This window comes from Perissodus microlepis, chromosome 16 (assembly GCF_051167445.1).
Source record: "Perissodus microlepis isolate ML-2025 ecotype Zambia chromosome 16, ASM5116744v1, whole genome shotgun sequence".
Classification (NCBI taxonomy): domain Eukaryota; kingdom Metazoa; phylum Chordata; class Actinopteri; order Cichliformes; family Cichlidae; genus Perissodus; species Perissodus microlepis.
The window spans coordinates 7,796,886-7,818,080 of record NC_140476.1 but is presented as its reverse complement, the minus strand read 5'-3'; the positions used below and the strand labels follow the sequence as shown (position 1 = coordinate 7,818,080).

Below are 21,195 nucleotides of genomic sequence, written 5' to 3'. Positions count from 1 at the left end.
AACTATTTTCAGTTGCAGATGATAAAGGATTCAGAAAGTTTATTCATGCAGGTCCATATGACAGAGAATATGCATCTTCTTTTTGTTTTCATATTTTAATTTATATTTCATTGTGTTGTGGTTTGCAGTGTTTTGTGTTGTTTCACTTTACATTTATTTAAAAGAAAAAGCTGACAATTTAAATAGTTACAAGTTGAAATGTAAATAGTTGGTTTTTGTATTGTATGATTTATTTATTACATTTTATGTGGAGTGAATAAATAAAAGTATATTTACGGTGGCCCCTAGAGACAAAACACCTACAAACTCCAAAACATGTACAAAACACAACGGAAGTACTCCAGGATGCTAGGGGCAATGTTGAGCTTTGTACGTGATTTGTCTCTAGGGGCTAGGGCTGGGCAAAACGATTATTTTCCTAATCGATGAATCTAACGATAAATTTTTCAATCCGATTCTATTTTGATTTGATTCGATTAATTCCCCATTATTTGACTTGTATAGCAATTTCACATTTACTAATTTATATATCTCAATGAAAAACACAGATTTCTTCATTTGAACACCTTTTAATAAAAAAATTGCAAAATAAAGTTGTAGTAGTAGTACAATCTTATAGTAGAGATAGCATTTAACAAGAAATGAAATGTGCAAACATATATACAATTAAGGAAAAGTTAACAAAACATTTAAAACATTTAATCCTTTGCAGAAGCTGCTCCTGGATGCTGTCGTTTGAGGTACTGGTGCATAGCCGTCGTGCTTTTATGATAGGCCATTTCCACCTTACAAAGCAGGCAAACGACTGAATCACTTCCTTTTCTGTTAAAATATCCCCATACTGTAGAACTGCGTGTTCGGGTGGAGTGATTTAAGTCGACTGCGGCTGCCTCACTCATGTTGCCGCTACTCACTGCCGCCATGTTTGTTTTGAAAGTGACGACGCATCGACGCACATTTTTTTACGTCAATGTATTTTACATGTCGACGTAATCGATTGCGTCAACGCATCGTCCCAGCCCTACTAGGGGCCACCGTATATATTTATATGTAAACATAGATAAATAAAACCACGATGTTTTTTACATTAGTAATTCCTTTTGTGCATAATTTCATATTTTTATTGATAATAAATTAATTAAAGCAACAAAACAACCTGAAGAGCCGGTTAGGAGCCGAAAGATCCGGCTCTTTTTAGTGAGCCGAGCCAAAAGAGCTGGTTCTCTAAAAAGAGCCGGAAGCCGGAAGAGCCGAGAGAGGGAAACAAGCCAATTTATGCCATTTTATTTGCTTTATTACATTTGAAATAGAGATTGAAAGAGTTCAGTAACAGAACGTGTGTAACAAACACATTAGAAGTAAAACGCTTTTTCCAAGTATGCTCACTGGTTTTACTTAAACAATAACATCTAAGTATTTGGTGGAATTTAAAGATAACGTAGAAAAAAGAATCAGGCTGGAGTAGATCTGCTGCACTATGTCAGACACAGGAAACCTTCAGCTGGACGACCTGAATGAGCTGCAGGTATCCAGGTCACCTGTCGTCACTTTGAGTTGCACCAAAGGAGCTGGAATGGACTCAAAGTGTTTCCTGCTGATTATGCAAACAGTCATGACTTTGATTATACCGACTGTGCCTGAATGTATAACTTTAAACAGCTTCTTGGGCATCTGTTCATTGGTTTCCTTCATTTTTCTTGTTTTTATAAGTGAAAAAAGAACACAGACAAGCCCACCTGACACCACAGCTCGCTGACGTAGTGTCCGTAAGCCTCCCGGTCATCCTTGTCCTCGGAATGATGGAGGGAGCGGGCGGTTAGCGGATATCCTGGAGGAAGATTCTCGAGCAACACTTTAAACTTCTCATCAGCCAGAGCCTGACTCGGGGTGAGAGAGAGGATGGGAGGAACTTGTCACGGCCGAATCAGGAAAACGGACGCAAATGCAGACGGAGACACTTATGAATGTGATAACAACACTTTATTTATAAGCTGTGGAGCAACACTTAAAGGCAATCATGTACTGTGAACTGAGTCCCATAGACAACAATGATGCTAAGGTTAGCTAGTAAAACAGTTTGCTAGTGTAGCTGCTGACACTAGTCTCATTTCAGTTTGATGGTACAAACGTAACAGGAGTGACATTGATATTTTACTATATACACACCATTTTGGAAAAAAGAAAGCTCAGTGGTGGAATCAAATATGACATTTCAGTCCAAGGTATTTATTTCTATTTCATATCATTTATGACTCCTGTGTGAAAGCTTTAGTTATATTTAAGGACAATATCCCCAAAATAAAGTCAGAGATTTGATCCTTGTGTGTTTCAGATAAAATGAAGACAAACTGATGCAGTAAATATTCTTTTATTGATGAGAAAAAAAAGTTTTTTGTTTTCTCTTTTAATTTTGAGATTTTTATAGCTTTTTTGCAACTTTAATCTCAGTTCTTTTTCAAACCTGGCTATATATATTTATATGTATAAAACCTTAAAAGAAGTTTATAACTTTACCTTTTTTAACTAAGTAAATTTTAGGTTCATAGAAATATTAGTTTTCATTTGTTACTCGCAATTTTATTTTTAAAATTCCCTTAAACATAATTCATTTATTTTATTTTATTTTTTATTTTTGATTGATTGCTGATTAATTTTGGCACTTTTGGTCCGCCACACTGTGGCCCCGCCCTATCTCGGTGATTGACAGCTCCGCGTCCCTGCCTGCGTCGCTCTGCCCGGCCTCCGCCATCTTGCCTCTCCCTGCCTGCCAGAAGCCGAGTGCGGAAGTGGAAAACGGCAGTGTGCGGGGCTCAGGGTTCCGCCTGTGGACGGCCAGCCAGATCCTCCAGCCGACACAGCCAGCTTTTCATCATATCTTAACGGTTTCGTAGCGCGCCAGAGACCCGGGGGGCAGAGATGGCTGGACGGTTACCGGCGTGTGTTGTCGACTGCGGCACAGGGTAAGCTGTTTAGTCCGGACCGCCGTGCAGGCAGACGGGCAGCCCGGGGGACTGAGGGGGCTGTCAGTGTCAGCAGGGGCAGCAGCCATGGGTGTGTGTCTGTGTACACTCACAGCTGGGCAGCGAGCGAACATGCTAACAGCGACTTATTGCTGCTTATTATCGGGAGCTTCAGGGTTAGTTTAAACGCCTTCCTGTTCTGGTTCTCCTTCCTGTCGCTCAGGTGGTGTTTTCTGGTGCAGACCTGAGGCAGGAAGGGTTCCCCTCATTCATCTGGAGCTGGAAAATCTGCACCTCCGCTCTCATGATAATATCTGATGCTAATAAGATAAAGATTTACTTGCTTGTGTTTGCTCCCACTTTTTTAAAAAGATTGTAAAAACGAGTGTAATTCATAAATCTCTTTGCTCACTAATTTGGGATTGAGCATGCGCGGTACTACTTCCTACACAGCCTACACTTCCTCATTCACGTTTTTTAGTCCATATATGGTCGTCTCTCGGCATCCGAGCTTGTTTTTTTTTTTTATTAACTTCTCTAATTTCGCCTCTTTTACCGGCCCGCCGATTCTTCTCATGACGACTTGATCTCGGAGATAAAAACATATAAAACTTTGGCATCGGATGTTGTGTTAGAGGACAGAGGAAAAAAAACAGAAAGACAATCTGAGCTCCTCCTGCAGCTCCTTGCATTGATCAGAGTACTGCTGTGCAATGCTCTTGGAATTTTGGTATCAATCCCATAAAGTAAATACAGGGCTAGCTTTGCAAATATTAATGCCGATACTTTTAACTTATAAAGCCAGGTTATGTAGAGGAGAGCAGTCTGTCATCAATTATGAGATGAATCATCATTCATTTGCAAATTCTGAACGTATTTTAATCACCACCAAATCACTGTCATTTTTACTTTACACAATAGCTACAACAGAACAAAACACACCTTTCTCCCCTATCCTGCAATCACTCTCTGATTTATTTATTTTTTTAAATTTGGTTGAAGTTAACAGATTTTTCTCACATGCTATCTAAGTATTACAGCCATGTCTATAAATATTTGGACAGCGACACAGTTTTTTATGAATTTGTAGCTCAACGCTGCCATGATGGAAATGATTTTGTATGTGTGGTTTTAATGGAAATGCTGTGTTAGGTGTCAACAGCCTAATTTTGGGTGCAGACTTTCTGTTAGATGATGCATTAAACCATGCATGACATTTGAAAAATGCTGTTTCCTTTTCTATGAAGGAGGAAGGAAAGAGTTAGAGTCAGTATTGAAACATAGTCATATTTATTTTAGTCTTGCGGGATATGAGAATGTTTTGTCATTTTCCAGGCTCATAGGTAATTGGAAATAAAATAAAATGTTAACAATTAGCTGAAGTTTTGGAAAGGGATGATTCTGAAACATATTGTTCAGCTGTACTGTTCCCCTTTGGGGACCTTGGGGGGGAAATGAGGTCATTTGGACAGTAAAACAACTTCAGGGTTTTTTCCTGCTTTAAAAAAATGTTGACATCTACCAAATGAATGCTGGCTCTTCACAGAAGGAAAATCACCAAGACTGTGAGAAAAATGTTGCCTTTTTACTCAAGCTGAAGTCATACTCATGTGCATGGCCACCCTGAAAGGACACTTTGGAGAAAGTTTTTATTAAAAACGTTGTTGCTGTTGCCACTCCAGTTCATGTGAAATGAAGCAGTCAGGATGTGCTGAAAGTTCTACAAATCTGAAGAAATTATTGCATTAACTCCCTTGGAACTGCTGCCCTTTTCACACGCTGCAAAAACTATAAATGAAAGGATTGTTTTTAATGATCGAACCACGCGATGAGTTGTAAAGATGAGCAGGACTGTTTTCTTTTTTATGAATGAGGAAGGAAGGCGTTAAAAAGTCTTTCTGTGAATTATATTTTTAAACCTTTGTTTTTTTTGTGCCCTAAAAACACGTTTACAACATTACAGCTGACATCAAACGCTGCAAGAACGTGAACAGTAACAAACAGAGGGAGGTGTTTTTTATCCCAACTACCTGCAGCCCTGGCTAAAAGGTGCTGCCGGTGTGATAGGTGTGCTTGCTCTGTTAATCTGGGCTAAACGTGCCATGCATTGCTTGCATGTGGAGGCTTGAACTCGTCACAGTGCATACAGCTCGTATCAGCAGCCTGCCTATCCCCTCAGGCTGTTAACCAATCTACTGCAGCGAAATCTGTGAGCTAATTTCTCCTCAGCGAGCAGACAGCTTCATAATAACCCTCACGTTCCACTTTTATACCCATGCAAACCTCTGACCAGAAGAAAGAAGAGTTTAAGTTTGATTGTTTTCTATTTTTCCAAGTAGAAACTTTGCGGCGGAGGCACACAGTGCCAGCTGTGGGCAGATGTTTTACAGCTCTGATGGGGCTCAGCAGCTGCCTCTGACTAATACAGTGACCGCTTCACATCCTTTTACACATCATCAAGCCTCTGAGTGGCCAAGATGATGTTATCAGATTAGACTGAAAGAAGCTCAGTCACGGTCATACTTGTTTTTTGTTTTTTTTGGACACCAAAGCTTCCTTAAAAAGAACAATCGCAGGTGTTGCAGCTGAGGTTTGGGTGGAGCCTTCTGTCTGAAGCAACCTGTGGGGGTCTCCTGACATAAGTTCAGCGGTGTCATAAATAAAGCTCATGCTGGACTTAAAAACTGTGTTTTCCAATAAAAATAAAGGATAATTTAGCTAAAGGCAGCATAAAACCTGCAGCTCGTGTTGTCCTGTGCAACGATGTGTCCGTTGTTGTGCTGGGTGACGTGCTTTTTTTCTCTCTTTTTTTAATTTAAAAGCGCGTCCGGGCAGGTCAAAGTAGGCAAGCTAGGACGGCTCTGTGGAATGAAGGTTTTCAGAGGACTGTTGTTGTTACACATGTGATACAGCTGTTAGTGTTTAAGATTGCCAGTACAGGGTTTTTCATTTTTAGCTGTGTCCAAGGCAATAAAACCCTGAATCGTGGTCAATTTTGTGTCGAAATTTTGAAAGTTTATCTTCTTTATATAAATGGGAAGTTGAGGTTTAGGAGGTGGATCAGGTTAGTGGTTTTATTGGTTCTCATTTTTCTCAGAAGTTTAGTTTTCTAGTGTTTATTCACACACTTTTAGTTTTAAACAGCTCTTTGTGTCGCAGAATAATGTTTGTGTGAGTGTTACTCGTATCATAAAGTGCTTTGAGTGCTTGAAAAACTAGAGAAATGCAGTATTAACAGAGTCTGTTTACTATTCAAAGTGTGAAGCCATCCCTTGTAGCATGTGTCAGATCATCATCATTAATAACTCTGTAGCTGTGACTTTAACAACATGAATGTGACTAATTATGCACTGATGAAGGAAATTAAGTTGCACAACATTTTTTATGGCAACTTTTGTCAACTCAATCTTTTCCTTAATCAAGCAGCATAAATCTTTAAGGTTTCCTCAGAGACAAACAGCTCCACTGCTTTCCAAATGGCGACCCTTGGGATTTTGTGTCAGTTAAATATTATCACTGTAAGCACACAAAAAGTAATGAATGATATTCAAATTTACTGCATTGCTGAAGACCGTTTGCCTTCTCCTCTCGCTGTCTGAAGCATACACTCTGGAAAAGATGAACCTAGCTTCCAGGTATCTTAAACGATCACTTTTTAATGGCCACTAGGGGGCGAGAAATGTGTTTGCAAAAGGACTTTCAGTCCTAGAAAAGTCTAAAGACCTCTGTAAACACTTACCTGACTAGTGACTGTTGATGATTTCAGTCACTCGTCATGTCCAATGTTAAAACACCAAGATGGTGACGACGAAACTGCTTAGCTCAAGTTTTCGTAACGGGATGTCAGTGGGTGATGTCATAGCAGCTATGGGATACATTGCTGCCTGACATCACTCATATGTCAGCAGTGCTTTCCATGAGCGTTTCTGCTGCTCCTTCTTGGCCTGACTGAGGTCCAGAGGGATGCTGCTCACTCACAACGACACGGTAAATCAAATCCTGCTTTATCATCCTTTGTGACCCTGATGATTCTAATTTACAACACAAACATCCTATTTATAGATTCAAATTCACTGAGGTCATAGCTCACATGAGCTGATTACCCACAGACTCACGTCACTGTTTTCGACTTGGAGATAAACTTTCACAATGCAGTAAAGGCAAAAAATATATTAAAATTTTCATTCATTGTTACGTTTTGTTTTTTTTTATTATTATTTATTTTCTTTTGTGAAAGGAGCCATTTAGGATGTAAAACAAACTGAAAGCACCACACTTACATTTCATCACGAAGAAAGAAACTGTGCGTTCACCGCGCCTGTTCACACTTCTTCTCTGTTTTGGGCTCCACCAGCCGAGAAACTCGTTGCTAGCTTTGTGTGCTGTTGGTGCAGGTGAAGCTGTCTGCAGAGCAGCCCTCAGTTTCAGGCTGTGGTTTTAATGCTGTGGCTGGTGGGTGCAGTTATCTGTTCTGTGTGGCTTAAAATAACTTTGACTAAACCAAAATTCATGCGATAAGCTGCATGGTCTCTTAATAACTCTGCCTCAGTTTGTCACTGTGAGCGTCTAAAGTACAAAAATCTGAGCTCATGTTAAGTAAAAATATTGAGTCTGCTGAGTCTCACCTGACAATTCAGTAAAAACAGACACGGCAGACATGGTGACATCATACAGTAGGTCTCCAGGCTCCAGCAGCACAGGTTTGGTGGGCTTCCCTCCGAGTTTCTGCTGTGCTGTTTTTTCTGGCTGCACCTTAAAACAAATAAAAATCTGTGCTGGCCAGAGCTCTGTTAATATTTCAATGTGCTGTACAGATAAAGTGTGAAGATGCCAGATAAGATTTTACCGTATAACCAAAAGTTGTTGAGCTGAAGCGGAAAAGAGAGAACTGGGCGGTGTTTTCACTCTTGCCTGTCAGCTCGTACCTCTTGCTGTCAGAGGACTTTAACTTTATTTGACCCCAGAAACATAAATCAGATGGTGGAGCACATCTGCCTAGCTGTGAAGTAGAGTTTCCCTTTTTGTCTCCCAGCTACACAGACATGCGTAGATCTGCAGAACATGTGGGCTTTCTAACGGGGATTTTTATTTTTTACATTTTTCTTTCACATTTTACACAAGTTATCAGGACGATGTAGTTATTTTTGTGTAAAAGCTGATGTTTTCTCACAGGCTTTGGCCATGAGATCAGGCAAAACAAGTGGTTAAAAGCGGGTTTTTTTTTTTAAAAAATTTCTATGTTCACCATCCCAGCCGGTTTCTTCTTAATCGTACATCTCTGCTTCCTGCCTGTATTTACTCTACACAAACTGCAGCGTTTCCTGTGCATCAGAAGGTGCTGTGCAGGAAAAAGAAACCTGTGATTGGAAAGGAAACTCAAAAGCCATCATAACTGTCTTACAGGGTAAATATTCTAAATAGATGTTTGTTCCTGGATAAATCTCCTGAGGTTCATCGTCTCATTTTAAGGAGTTTCAGTGAAATATTACAGCAGCTTGAGGTCAAACAAATCTAATGAATTCATGAAAAAATTGAAAAAATTTAGAAAATATGGGAGGAGAAATGATGACATCATTGAACATATTTTGTTCACAGTTCAGTTTTTATTTTTATAGCCATAGTTCAGAACAACAGTTGCTTAAAGGTGTTTTATATTGTAAGGTATAGACGGTACAATCAGATGATCGGCTGTGAGCAGCTTCTGGTGACTGGGGAGGATGAACTTCACGAAGAGGACAAAACCTCAGATAGAACCAGGCTCAGAGAGGGGCAGCCATAAGCTTCAGGCTGTTTTAGCAAGTTCCCATTTTACTTTTGGAAACTGTAGAAACTACAAGTAAGACAGCAGTCTGAGAGAGAAATGCTCTGTTACGATAATAAGGTACTGTGAGGTCTTTAAGAGTTTGAATGAATTCCAGTCTAGAAGTAAAAAGTACATAAACTAATTTTTCAACATCACTCTGAGACGGGATGTTTCTAATTTTTCTAACAATAATCATCAAATGAAAGAAAGCAGTCCTACATTTTTAATTAATCTACACATTGAAGAACATATACTGGTCCAAAATGACTAAAAGATTCCTCACAGTATTGCTGGATTCCAAGGTCATGCCATCCAGAGTCAGTATGATTAGAGATGGTGTTTAGAAGTAGAAAATTAGGCCATTATGTCTGTAAGAGGTGCCTGTAGTTAAACTAATTTATTAATGTAAACTGGTCTCGTAGGTAAATATAGGTGGGTATCATCTGATTAGCATTTAGTTAAATGTTTATTTACATTTAAATATTTTTTATATTTTAATAATATTTGTTCCTGATTTCTTATGAAGAAGATCAAAAGCGAGCAGCCTCATATGAATCTTATCTTTAAAGTTGTTATTTGAGTCGTATTCAGTGTCTTTGAGATGCTGCTGATGTCTTTCCGGCTCCTCGTTTTGCAAAGATGAATTCAAAGCAGCCACTGTTGTGACCAGGATGTGGTTTGTTTTGCCCGCGGTGCTCTGGCATTCGTCAGCGGGGTCCTCTATCGGTCCCTCGGGCCTTGTGTGCAGGAAGTACAGGAGCCCTGAGCCGGGATCACATCTGGTTCACATGTGCCTGCGAAACATTGTTCAAACAGAGGAGAGACGGTTGTAAACTCAGTTCTTTGATGTTAAATCTGAAGGTGTGCTCTCTCAGGATCAGCCATTCTTAAATCTTAAACATCTTAAATCATTTATCATGCTTACAGATTCTCTTGTACTGCAGAAACGCTGCAAATGCAGCTGCCCGAGTTATATGAAAGACGCTTGATTTCCTTGACAAACATAAACGAACATAGTTGACCAATACAGCATGAATGGCTCTTTCAGGGGGCTCCCATTAGCAATCCCCAGAGTCGCTGCTGCTTTTGGCACCCACCCAGTGCGCCTGAGGGACAGTGACGCCATTGATCAAAACGGTAGGGCCAGAAATAATCTTTACTGAAGGAAAAGGCCTCGCATACAAATGCAGTTCCAGCAGACTCGATGTCCACGATGTGCAGCCTGTTTCCCTGTAGTGAAACTGATTGTTGTCTGTTGCAGTTACACCAAACTGGGGTATGCAGGGAACACAGAGCCACAGTTCATCATTCCATCATGTGAGTATTTTGCATCCTACGTATTTAAACCAATTCCGCCAACGGGCCTCTGCAAATGTTTGACATTATTCCACTTTTCTAATGTCTTTAGTCATAAAATACACCAGATTTTATCAGTTTATTTTCTTTCTCTGTTTAATTCTCTCTTTTCTCGTCAGGTATTGCCATCAAAGAGTCGGCCAAGGTCGGGGACCAGGCCCAGCGTAGGATGATGAAGGGGGTGGATGATTTGGACTTCTACATCGGAGATGAAGCCATAGACAAACCCACGTATTCCACTAAGGTACGAGACCTTTAGAGGAATACAGAGAATCCTGGTCGATGTGAATTTCATCTAAACAAGGAGAGATTGGATATTTTATCAAGGCTCAAGCTGGGCTACTTGGTTTTGGGGTGCATCGTGTAGATGTTTCTCTGTACCCGAGACAGACTAACAGCTTGTGAAGAGGCAGACTCAGGCAGTGCTCCCTTCTATTTTTAATTTGTGAGAACTGCAGGCTGAGCTGGACTCCCAGAGCTAAAAAGTGGGATAGATGAGACTGTAGGAGTATCTAAATTTAGTGGATGGTCTGTGACTTTGCTGAGGGTTCAGCTGAGTGTTTGGAGGCTGAGGAAGGAGAGCTGCCATCTTTAGCTTCCCAGAATAGGTTTCTGTAAAGTCACTAATGTCACTCATTAAACTGAGCTTTGTTGCAACAGTGGCCCATCCGTCACGGCATTGTGGAGGACTGGGATCTAATGGAGCGCTTCATGGAGCAGATCATCTTTAAGTACCTGAGGGCCGAACCTGAGGACCACTACTTCCTGTTGGTAAGAGTCTTAAACACAGGGCCTCTCCAGTGATGTTAAACATTCAGTTTAACTGCAACAGTCACTTCTTAGAAAGATAAAGATAAATGAATTTAATTCTCTGCCGTGAATATGTTTGAGTATTTGTAGATCTGTGTTAGTGTTTTTATTCTGCAGAGTTTTACTGTTAGGTCCAGACTTTAGTCTAACTGTACCACATCCTGTGTTTGCAGACGGAGCCTCCACTGAACACACCAGAAAACCGAGAGTACACTGCCGAGATCATGTTCGAGTCCTTCAACGTACCGGGGCTCTACATCGCTGTGCAGGTCAGGCTCCCTTACCCTAGAGCTCTAGTTTGTTTGTTTAACTGTGGAGGCATGTTTGTGTCTTTATTTTGCAGTGAAGACTAGAATTAATTCAACTGCACAGGGGGTAACTTTATATAGGAGTGTAAAGTTTGCAATAATAGGGTCCTGGAAACTTTATAGGGCAGGTGGCTCTAGCTGGTAGCTGTCAGCTAGTTGGCCTCTGTGTGCTGTTGGAGCCATTTGGAACATTTTTAATGATGTTATTCATCAACAAAAAGGCCGCTGTGGGGTTAATTGTACTAACAGACCGTACAAAAAGTCTGTGCTTTAGATTACTGAGTGAAATTCTGGAGTTTTATTTGCACTAATTAGCAGGTATCTGTTCCTGTGTGATGCGCCCATACTGATACTGATGTCTCAGTGTGAGATTCAGTTCAACATAAAGCAAAACTTGAGATTCTGAAATGTATTTTATTTAAAATACTTTTAATGTAGCGTTTGTTTTTTATGTTCTATTATAAAGACACAAACGAGCCTCTATATGTGAACAGAATATGATTGTATATGAAGGAATTTGAAAGGTTCAGTTATAGCATGTCTGTTTTGAATAACTTTTCATATCATGTGATCATGTGACCATGTTTAGTTCAAAGCAGTGTGTCACGATCACTAGCACTGCTGAAGTGTGAACATACTGTGAAGTGTGTGACATTCCCGTGTGTATGTGTGCGCGACAGGCTGTGCTCGCTCTAGCTGCCTCCTGGACATCCAGACAGGTCGGGGAGAGGACGCTGACGGGTACCGTCATCGACAGCGGAGACGGCGTCACCCACGTCATCCCTGTGGTGAGTATACAGATCACGCCATTGAAGGACACGCATCCCTGAGCTGCATTTATTTTTGTTTTCTGTTCATTAGAAGAAAATAGAAAGTTTCAGAGTGGAAGCATCGACAAGACAACCGAGAAATGTTTTGTGAAACATGAAATGAAAGTGATGGTTTGAAAGTTTAAAATTAAAACATTTCTGATTCAGAAATGAGACGCGTCATTTCTGATCTGTTTACCCACCTCAGTTCATTTGAAGTAAAGATAATCATTTAAAAAACATTCATAAATCGAGCAGTGGAGGGTCTGGTGTTTCTTTTTTTTGCTCAGTGAAGGTAAAATGGAAACAGAGCGGAGTTCTAGTATAACTTCCAATGTGCACGAAGAACCAGCAACACTTTTGTTTATAGACCGAGTTTATGTGATTGGTGTGTTTTGACATGTGGCTTTCATTACTGAAGTCGTGCCTGAAAGCTCTGCTCTTTTCTTATAAATGTACCTTTTTTCATTTTTCTTGTTCTGTAATTTACTGTTTATGTGAAAATTAAACATATTTTTTTGCATTTCCTCGTACATTTTCCCTGTTTTACCCTTTTCTCCAGGCTCCTTAACTGTTTTTTCCCCTTTCTGCCTTCAGTGTGCACTACTACCTTATTGCAGAACCTCTTTTATTGAAACGATCCATCTTGATGTGTATATGAGACGTGAGATGTCGAGTTTCTAATATAAATCAGAAAATAAAAGTCCAGAATTTAATCTGATATCTTAAAAAAGCAAACAGTTTCGTAAATGTGTTTTTAAACCTTTGGAGAAACTAACCACTCACATGCATCTACTTCCTGGTTCAATGACTAACCAAACCAAATGTTTTCTAGTGTGTGCTTTAGGAGCTAAATGGAGTTTAATGTCATGTGTACAGGAAGCAAGTACACTGTTTTTGTTCATTAAAAAATGCTCCTGTGCTAATTTTAGTCAATTATTTCTACAGCGTTTTAATTGATTGCTGTTTTCATTATGGTCATTTGTAACTGTTAATAAAAACAGATGGCTTTCATTTACCTGTGATGCAGAGCAGCAGTGTATGTTTCTTTGAAGTCTTATACACCGTGTGCAGTGTTTATATATTTTTCCATTTTGCTGAGTAACCGGATAGTGCCGATTTTAAAAAGTAGGGCAGAGTGTCTCGGAGGCTGGAAGGAATTACTCAGTTTGAGGAAATGTGCTTGCAGAATTCGTTCTGAGGCTGAATCAGCGAGTCTGCTGAGCACGCTCACGTCTCCGTGGGGCCTCGCAGATGTGATGGAAAAACACATCCAGCTTTAGCCGCTGGAATCTCTGTTTGGTTGCAGATTGTATGACATCCTCTATCTTTCTTTCTCCACCCGTCTCTTTCTCTTAGGCTGAAGGTTATGTAATTGGCAGCTGTATAAAGCACATTCCCATCGCAGGGCGAGACATCACCTACTTCACCCAGCAGCTCCTGAGGGAGAGAGAGATCGGCATCCCGCCGGAGCAGTCGCTGGAGACGGCCAAGGCAGTGAAGGTACAGCTCCAGCTCCCACCGCCGCCTCTGCAGGGGAGGCTGTTATTATAGTTATTCAATGTGTCAGCAGTGGCATGCAACATGTTGGTCTCCTGTGGCTGTAGAGGCAAAAAACATCCCCTTGCGCTCTCTTTGCTCTCACACACAACACCACGCTCAGTGTGGTGATAATGTTATTAAAGAATCTGTAATGTTCTATCATTGTCATACTGCTGAATAGCTACAACAAAGACAAACTGCAGCATTCAAATGCAATAATGAGTTTTAGTGTAAAAGGATCGGCAGTGTTATATCTGTATAGCTCGAATTTTCTGTTTCTGTGCACAACAGAAGCTGAACGCTGTTTAAAAAAAACAGCAGTATGAGACTAATTTCACTCCTTAGATTAAAATGCTTCAGCTGAAAAAGAGCCGGGGCACTCGAGCTCCGTTTACTGCAGTGACAGCACCGGATTCCGCTGAATTATTTTTTAAATCAGGGAACAAAGTGGGACTGCACTGCATTTATCTCACAGTGACAGCAGGTGGCGCCATCAGTCTGTCACAGGCAGCAGGCGTCCTTCACACACAGTTTCCCTGAAACTCAGCTTTTTTGCAGCTAAATTCGTGTCTCAAGAATTCATTATTTTTTCCTCCAATTAATTTTTCAACTTTCCCGGTCACGGATTGACGTGACTTTTATGTTAATGCGCTTCCTTTTATTTTTCCTCCCTCTGTCAGTCACTATATTTTCGTGATTTGCCCCATTTCTCCATGTTTCCTCCATGTTTATTAAACAGCTTGTTATCCAGGACTTTGTTCTGGGTGTCAGGGGCCATTCTTCATTACCCCGAAACAGAAAAACAAGAAATGAAGTGAAGTGAAATAATTAACATTAGCACTGTCTGTCGTGCATATTGCCTATCGTGTCTGGAAATGTTAATTCCGGTGCCTCCTGGTGTGCCGGCACCGTGTACCCCAGTCCCTGCAAATCAAAATGATTATGGGGCGCTGTTAGTGCTGCACGATTCAAATGTGTCGGTGCCTAATGTCCCTATCACTCCGGCATTACAACCCATGATAATAGAAGCTGTGACACAAATAGAGCCGCGATGATTAAGTTGGCAGATTCCGCTTTCTGTGACCTGATATAACACAACTTTTTCCTGTTGCTCTGACCACCAGGAGCGGTTCAGCTACGTGTGCCCAGATCTAGTCAAAGAGTTCCAGAAGTACGACACGGACGGCTCCAAGTGGATCAAGCAGTACACCGGCATCAACGCAATTAGCAAGAAGGAGTTCACCATCGACGTGGGCTACGAGCGCTTCCTGGGACCCGAGATCTTCTTCCACCCAGAGGTCTGTCTGTGCCGTGCAAATCATGAAACGCAAATTTGACCTGCTGTTTGTCGCAATTGGGTGCTGAGACATGTGGGAAATTGTGGTGTCAATATAGGAGTTTATCAGGATTGTTTACACATGCACTTAAAGACAAAATGTTAAAGTTAGATGTTAAATTAAAGAAAGGAAATTTGTGAGTTTGTTTACTTTACTTTACAAGTTAGTAAGCAGCTAGTTTGACACACAAAGCTGTGGGGAAACCAGTGTGTGTCCTGCTGTTATGCTGCTCTGCTGCAAACTTGCAGGACTGTAAAGAAACAAGTCAGAGCTGTTCTGCTGGATAAACTATTAAAGAGCCCCAAAATTAAACAAATGAACACACGCCCCTAAGTCCCACGACATTATTAGGCATGCACAAAGCTCTGATATTTTGTTATCGCTGCATTAGGGTGGCTTGTGAATGTTTTTTGCTGCTCATAAATGCTGATTAGGTGGCTCTGCTGTTACCTCAGTGAACCACCCGTGGTAATTAACTGCACATCTTTGTTTTATACTTTGCTGTTTGATGGCTACATTTAGTATCTACCTGCACGCTGCACCCGATGACATGTCAACCTTGTTTCTTCCTCCTAGTTTGCCAACCCAGACTTCACCCAGCCCATCTCCGAGGTGGTGGACGAGGTCATCCAGAACTGCCCCATCGATGTCAGGCGTCCTCTCTATAAGGTGAGCTGACACGCATGAAGACCAAACATCTTAAAGAGTGAAAAAATCTGCATTTTTGTAAGACTTATTCACATCATGCTGCTGTTGGTGGGGGGGAAGAACTGAAGCACACGCTCCTGTTTGTGCGTTTGATGGATTGTTCAGGTAAAAAAACAACAACAACAAAAAAAACCGGGTCAAAATAAAAAGATTACAACAGGTGGACATGACACTGGCTGACAGAACAGATGGTGTTCACCATGCTGAGCTTGACTGTTTTCATGAGCCCATGGAATAAAACATGTTTGATATTATCCCAACCCCATGGTGGGAAAAAGACAGACTTAACACGATCATTTGGCACCAAACCATCGAGGTAACAGGAGCACGCCACAGCTTTAGCAGACTCACAGCTGTCACATCACATTTTCACTTCCATTTTATCATAGCCAAAAAATTATGCAATAAATCGTTTCTTGTATATTTATATTTATAGAAAATTGAGCAACAGTGTGATAATGTTTATTTTTTATTAGTAAAAATCATCTTTGTTCAGCGTGTGTGTTTTCTTTTTGGTAAATCGCTCCGAAATGACCTAAATGAAGGTGGAGAGTTTCCAAAAAGTTCAGTTACGCAACTGTTTATAGGATCATCATCTTCATTAACACCATATCCATGTTTAATCTTTAAATATCAACGTTGGCATGAGTACAGGTATATCTCTTAGAAAGCCAGTATTACTCAGTCTTTTTAAGGGTCTCATGGGAATGTTTGTTTAGTTTTACAGAGACAGGAGTGAAAAAGTAAGAACCACAAGTCTTGAAATGTTTTTTTTTTTTTTTAAAAGCTTTTATTAAAACAAAATCATGTGATGTGATCATTTGTTGGATTTTAATGCATTTGGAGTTCAGTTTGTGAGAGTCATACAGGCTGTTGGTCGGCTGCAGGTCACTGGTGTTAAGCGTTTGTGTGATTTTTTTTTTTTGTAGCTCTGTAATAGCGGCGTCCTTTTTCTTCCACAGAACGTCGTCCTGTCGGGAGGCTCCACCATGTTCAGGGACTTTGGGCGCCGTCTGCAGAGAGACTTGAAGAGGACGGTCGATGCCCGCCTGAAGATGAGTGAGGAGCTGAGCGGAGGCAAGCTCAAGGTGAGCAGAAAAAATGAATTTACACTGGGCACGGATCGATAGTTCTCAAGCAGCTGAATTACAAAACGGCACACAGGTTTATTGAAAGTAGATGAACTGATTTCAACAGCAAATTTCTCCCTATAAAAATCTAATGAGGCTTAAAAAGATTTGAAATATTTCAGGCTCAGGTATGCAGGGCACAGTTTTTTATAGCTCCATAGCTGCTCAGGTCATAAAGGTGATTCGTTACGAGCGGACCTGCAGCTGTAAATCTACCTCAGACGGTAGAGGAGCAGCAAGCAGCGACTGCAGCTAATTTAAGGCGGACCAGAATGTTCTGAACCTCAGAATAAATCTTACGGTGTGCGTAAGTAGAGCAGGAGCAGGTTTAGCAGAAATGTCCAGAACCTTCTTTAAACACTTATTTAAATCACATGCAGATAAACTTTTAAGATTTAAGTAATACCAACCTCCTAACTGTTGATTCAGGTTTCTCTTGCTGTACTAAAAGCTTTCCAATAACTGTTGGAAATGGAGTTTTTCAGTCATGCCAGCTCACGTGACCACAGTCTACACTTAAGTGAATAAATGTGCTGATATCAGAGCGATCTGTCCCTAATTTTAACGTCTTTACACTGAAACCCTTCCAGGCCACACGGTTGCAAACTTGTTTGTTAAGTATAATTTTGCACCGTCCTGGACAGCTGGTGGGATCAGGCTTTGAGTCAGGATTAGAGAGATATCAGATCAGCAAACTCTTCCTTTTACTCATCTGTGACAAGGTACTCCTGACTCTCTTCTCCATCCACCCCGCCTCAGCTGGACTCTGTTCTTCTCCTCTCCTGTGAACCCTCACAGCTATGTGTCATTAAAAGGTGGAATTACAATTACATTCAAGGAAAACAGGATAGGATCTTCTTGGCCTTGATTTTGTGAAGTTGTTTCAGCTTGATGTCACTCGCTCGATGTCGTTATCCCACATTTATTTATATTAAGATATAGTTGACACACTAGGGGGCACCAGCAATCACAGGTTGTATGTAGATGTTGTCATCACCTGGTTTATTTGTTACATGGGTTGATTAGTGGTGGACACACCGTAGAAACCACACCCGTATGTTATTGATGGATTCCTGTTCTGCTCAGAAAAGCCCAGTAAATGTGAAAATATTCACAAGTAAAGCATCAGTTACTTTTAAGTATAGTAACTTTTAAGTACTAGTAACTTTAGCTAATTCATAAAGGTCTGAATATAAGGCGGCACTTTCTTTGGTTTATTAAGCTCCAAAAACAAAGTCTTAAACACGGATTTAGATTTTGAAAACATTGAGAAACTGTCAGTCAGGGTTCGTTCACGGTTGCACGGTTTCAAATATAATCTGTGGTGATCAAAGTGACTATTTCTTGTAATGTCACTACTACAGAGTCCTCCCCTGGCTGCATTCACTCTGTAGCTCTCTCAGCTTCTGAAATAATCTTTCCTCTGTGTTTCCTCCGCAGCCCAAACCGATCGATGTCCAGGTCATCACTCATCACATGCAGAGATACGCAGTGTGGTTTGGTGGATCAATGTTAGCATCAACTGTAAGTATTTCTCATGTTATCATCATCATCATCATCATCATGTGGTTAAACTTTGTTGCAGGAGAAGGAAATCTGCTTTTAGATTCACCCGCATGTCGGCTTTGCTCCCGTGTGGCATTTAAGGCCACACGCACTTTAGTTAAACCCTCATTTATTGTGTCGTTTCTTTTAGTCCCTCTGAGTGGAAGTGAGTGCTGTGGGTGGTTGTGACATTTCATTATTCTTTTTCCTCCCCTGTCTCTTGATGAGTTATTTGTGTGAGCGAGGCGGATAATTTTATCAGCAGGAAACAAGAGTGGGAGCGGAGGTCTGACAGCTGATTCACCAAAGGCTAATTGATGTTAAAAATCGAATAATCTGATAAGAATAACAATCCTTTTCATGTCTCAGGATTCACAGTTAAAGAAAGTGTTGTCAGATAATCGCAAACATCTTGAGTTTGTACCTCGACCCCTGTTTACCCCCGCGGTTTGGTCTAAATTTAGAACCAATATATCAATCAGTCAAAATCAAACATCACAAAGGAGTCGTGCTTTTAATAATTACAGTCCAATTCAAACCCACTCCAGCACACGTATAGTTCAAACCTCAAACAGTTAATTAAAGAAAAACTAAACTAAAATAAAGCCACAGACTGTATGTAAAAGATGGAAGTACTTTTCAGGTTTGTAAAGTGAAACCTGAGTTTTGAACTTTAAAATAATTTGCACTCTGATTTCTCCCTGAAAAGTTTGAATCTTTCTGCCAAACATAGTAAAGTCCTCCATCAGCCTCTGTGTATTTATTACACGTCTGATATATTGTTATTACAACAGCATTCTTTATAATGACCAGCAGGGGGCGACACTTCTGTTTGCATAAAGATTTCCAGTTGTGTAAGAGAATAAAAGTACAGTTTTATTCATCCCAAATTTAGGAAATGTTTGTTCCAGCAGATGTAATAGTAGTAGTAGTACTATGGTTATTATTACAGTCTGCGAAGATCATCCATAGAGTTGGCAAATGGTTTTTCAGTTAAAGGAGAATGGACGGTACCATAACTCGCCTGGTTGAGCAGGTCACCGTGTCATTTCCTGTCAACTCTCTGTACTTCCCTGTTATAAAAATAAGCCCCCAAAATCTCATACTTTTGTCACGATAAGCTACTTTTAGATCTTGGAAGCTTTGTGTTTTTGTGCTACTGGATGTTTCACATGAGTTCAGCACCGTGTTTCATCCATGTTTTCAGCGATAACTGTTTAGTTTTCCCCCACGCCTCCTGTTTCATATCTTTGGCCACTGATTGTTTGCAGTATTTTAAATGTTGACAAGCTCCTGTTTTGTGTTTCCTCAGCCGGAGTTCTACCAGGTGTGCCACACCAAGAAGGACTACGAAGAGATCGGGCCGAGCATCTGCCGCCACAACCCCGTGTTCGGAGTCATGTCCTAACTTTCTGGAGTTGTGCTGGCAGTGGGAGGGTGGGGTGGGGTGCGGGTGGGTCTGAGGCAGTGATGTTAGGCAGCGCTTGGTGGCATGTGGAGGTGTGTGCAAGAATCCAGGAAAAGGAGGAAAGAAAAAAAAAAAAGAGCCCAGACCAAACAGACGAGCTGGAAAACGTGTTGTGAATGTTTTTCCGTTTTCTTGTTTCTTTTCTTTTTGTTCTTTTCATAAGGGAAAACAGTCTGTAAGCCAAAATGATTTTAAGACAATTTCTGGATCTGTTGAGTGGCGATGATGATGACGGTGTTGGTGGATGTTGGTGGGATGGTATTTTCCTGACACCAGAACATTATTTATGCGAATAAAACACGAGTCCAGGCGAGATCTGGTGACTCTCTGAGATCACGCTTAGAACATATTTTTGTCCTTTTTTCTTTCAGCTTCAGCATCTGCCTGTCTGTTTGCATCCTGGGAAGAGCTTGTTTATATTTCATACTAAAGTTTTTATATGTAAAACTTGGGGAAATCAGGGGTTGAAATAATGTTACGAATATCAGTGCCAGCGAGAGACTGTTTTAATCCTCGGTGCAGCTTTGATACGCAGTATTTACTGAATTCGAGTAGGTGTCGTCCTTTTATTCCCCGCGTCCTCGCTGTCTGCCCTCTCATTCTTCACACACAGACCACGTCAGGTTTCCAGGAAAGAGAAGTGAAACTGAATAAGGATGACTGTCAGACCAGTATTGTTAGACTAGAAGTTTTTTTTATTATTAAATACCAAATTATGAAAAGAATGGGATTTGTGTATTTAATGCAACATTCCAATAAAGGCTCAAATTTGTTTCTAAGCCCCGCTGTCGTCTTTGTGACTCCTTATTAGAGTAAAGCTCAAGTATCCATCTCAAGATTAAGAGGTGACTATGTTAAACTATTTTTAATCCCGGATCAGTCGAAATGGAGTGGTAATAGAAACAAACCCTCGACTGAGTCTTCTCAGGTTTTGGAGTCTTTTAGTCACCCGCCTTCAATCACTGCTCAATCCAACTAGCAACAGTCCCCCAAGGCTTTCCATCTGTGGGCCCACTGGAAGCCCTTCAAACAAGCCCCTCCCCAGGCTCAGCTCCAGGATGGTCTAGGTGAGGTTCCTTAAATCCAGTGGTGGATCTATAAAATCTTACATGGGGGGGCAAGGGAGGACTAGGGAGGGTGACACGTGAAAATCCCCTATATGTAAATAGAGTCCACATATATGCCCCGTGTCCTAGCATACACAGGGTTTGGACCTCTAATGAAGGCGGCAATATGAGAATCAGTGATGGTGTCAGTCTTTGACCAAGTGTCAAGTCTTTTTTAAGAAGAAAATAAAGCCTAAAAGTGACTGTTCAGCAGCATCCCATCAGGTAGGATAGAAAGAGATGGAAATGGAATTATTATAAGCCAAAAGATTAAGTAAAGACCTCACCTGATCATAAAATCCAGGATCTGATT

General features: G+C 40.8%; 1 protein-coding gene across 1 annotated transcript; it reads left to right on the top strand.

The window, feature by feature from the left end:
- The first annotated feature begins 2,726 nt into the window (after positions 1–2,726).
- Positions 2,727–20,555, top strand: LOC146370365 (actin-related protein 3-like). The gene is made up of 12 exons (XM_084908080.1): positions 2,727–2,960; positions 10,025–10,080; positions 10,239–10,363; positions 10,780–10,890; positions 11,103–11,198; positions 11,918–12,025; positions 13,406–13,549; positions 14,713–14,886; positions 15,502–15,594; positions 16,596–16,721; positions 18,204–18,287; positions 19,621–20,555. Exons 1-12 carry the CDS (start codon positions 2,917–2,919, stop codon positions 19,714–19,716), a joined length of 1,257 nt encoding a protein of 418 aa, XP_084764206.1. The 5' UTR covers positions 2,727–2,916; the 3' UTR covers positions 19,717–20,555.
- The last annotated feature ends 640 nt before the right edge of the window (positions 20,556–21,195 follow it).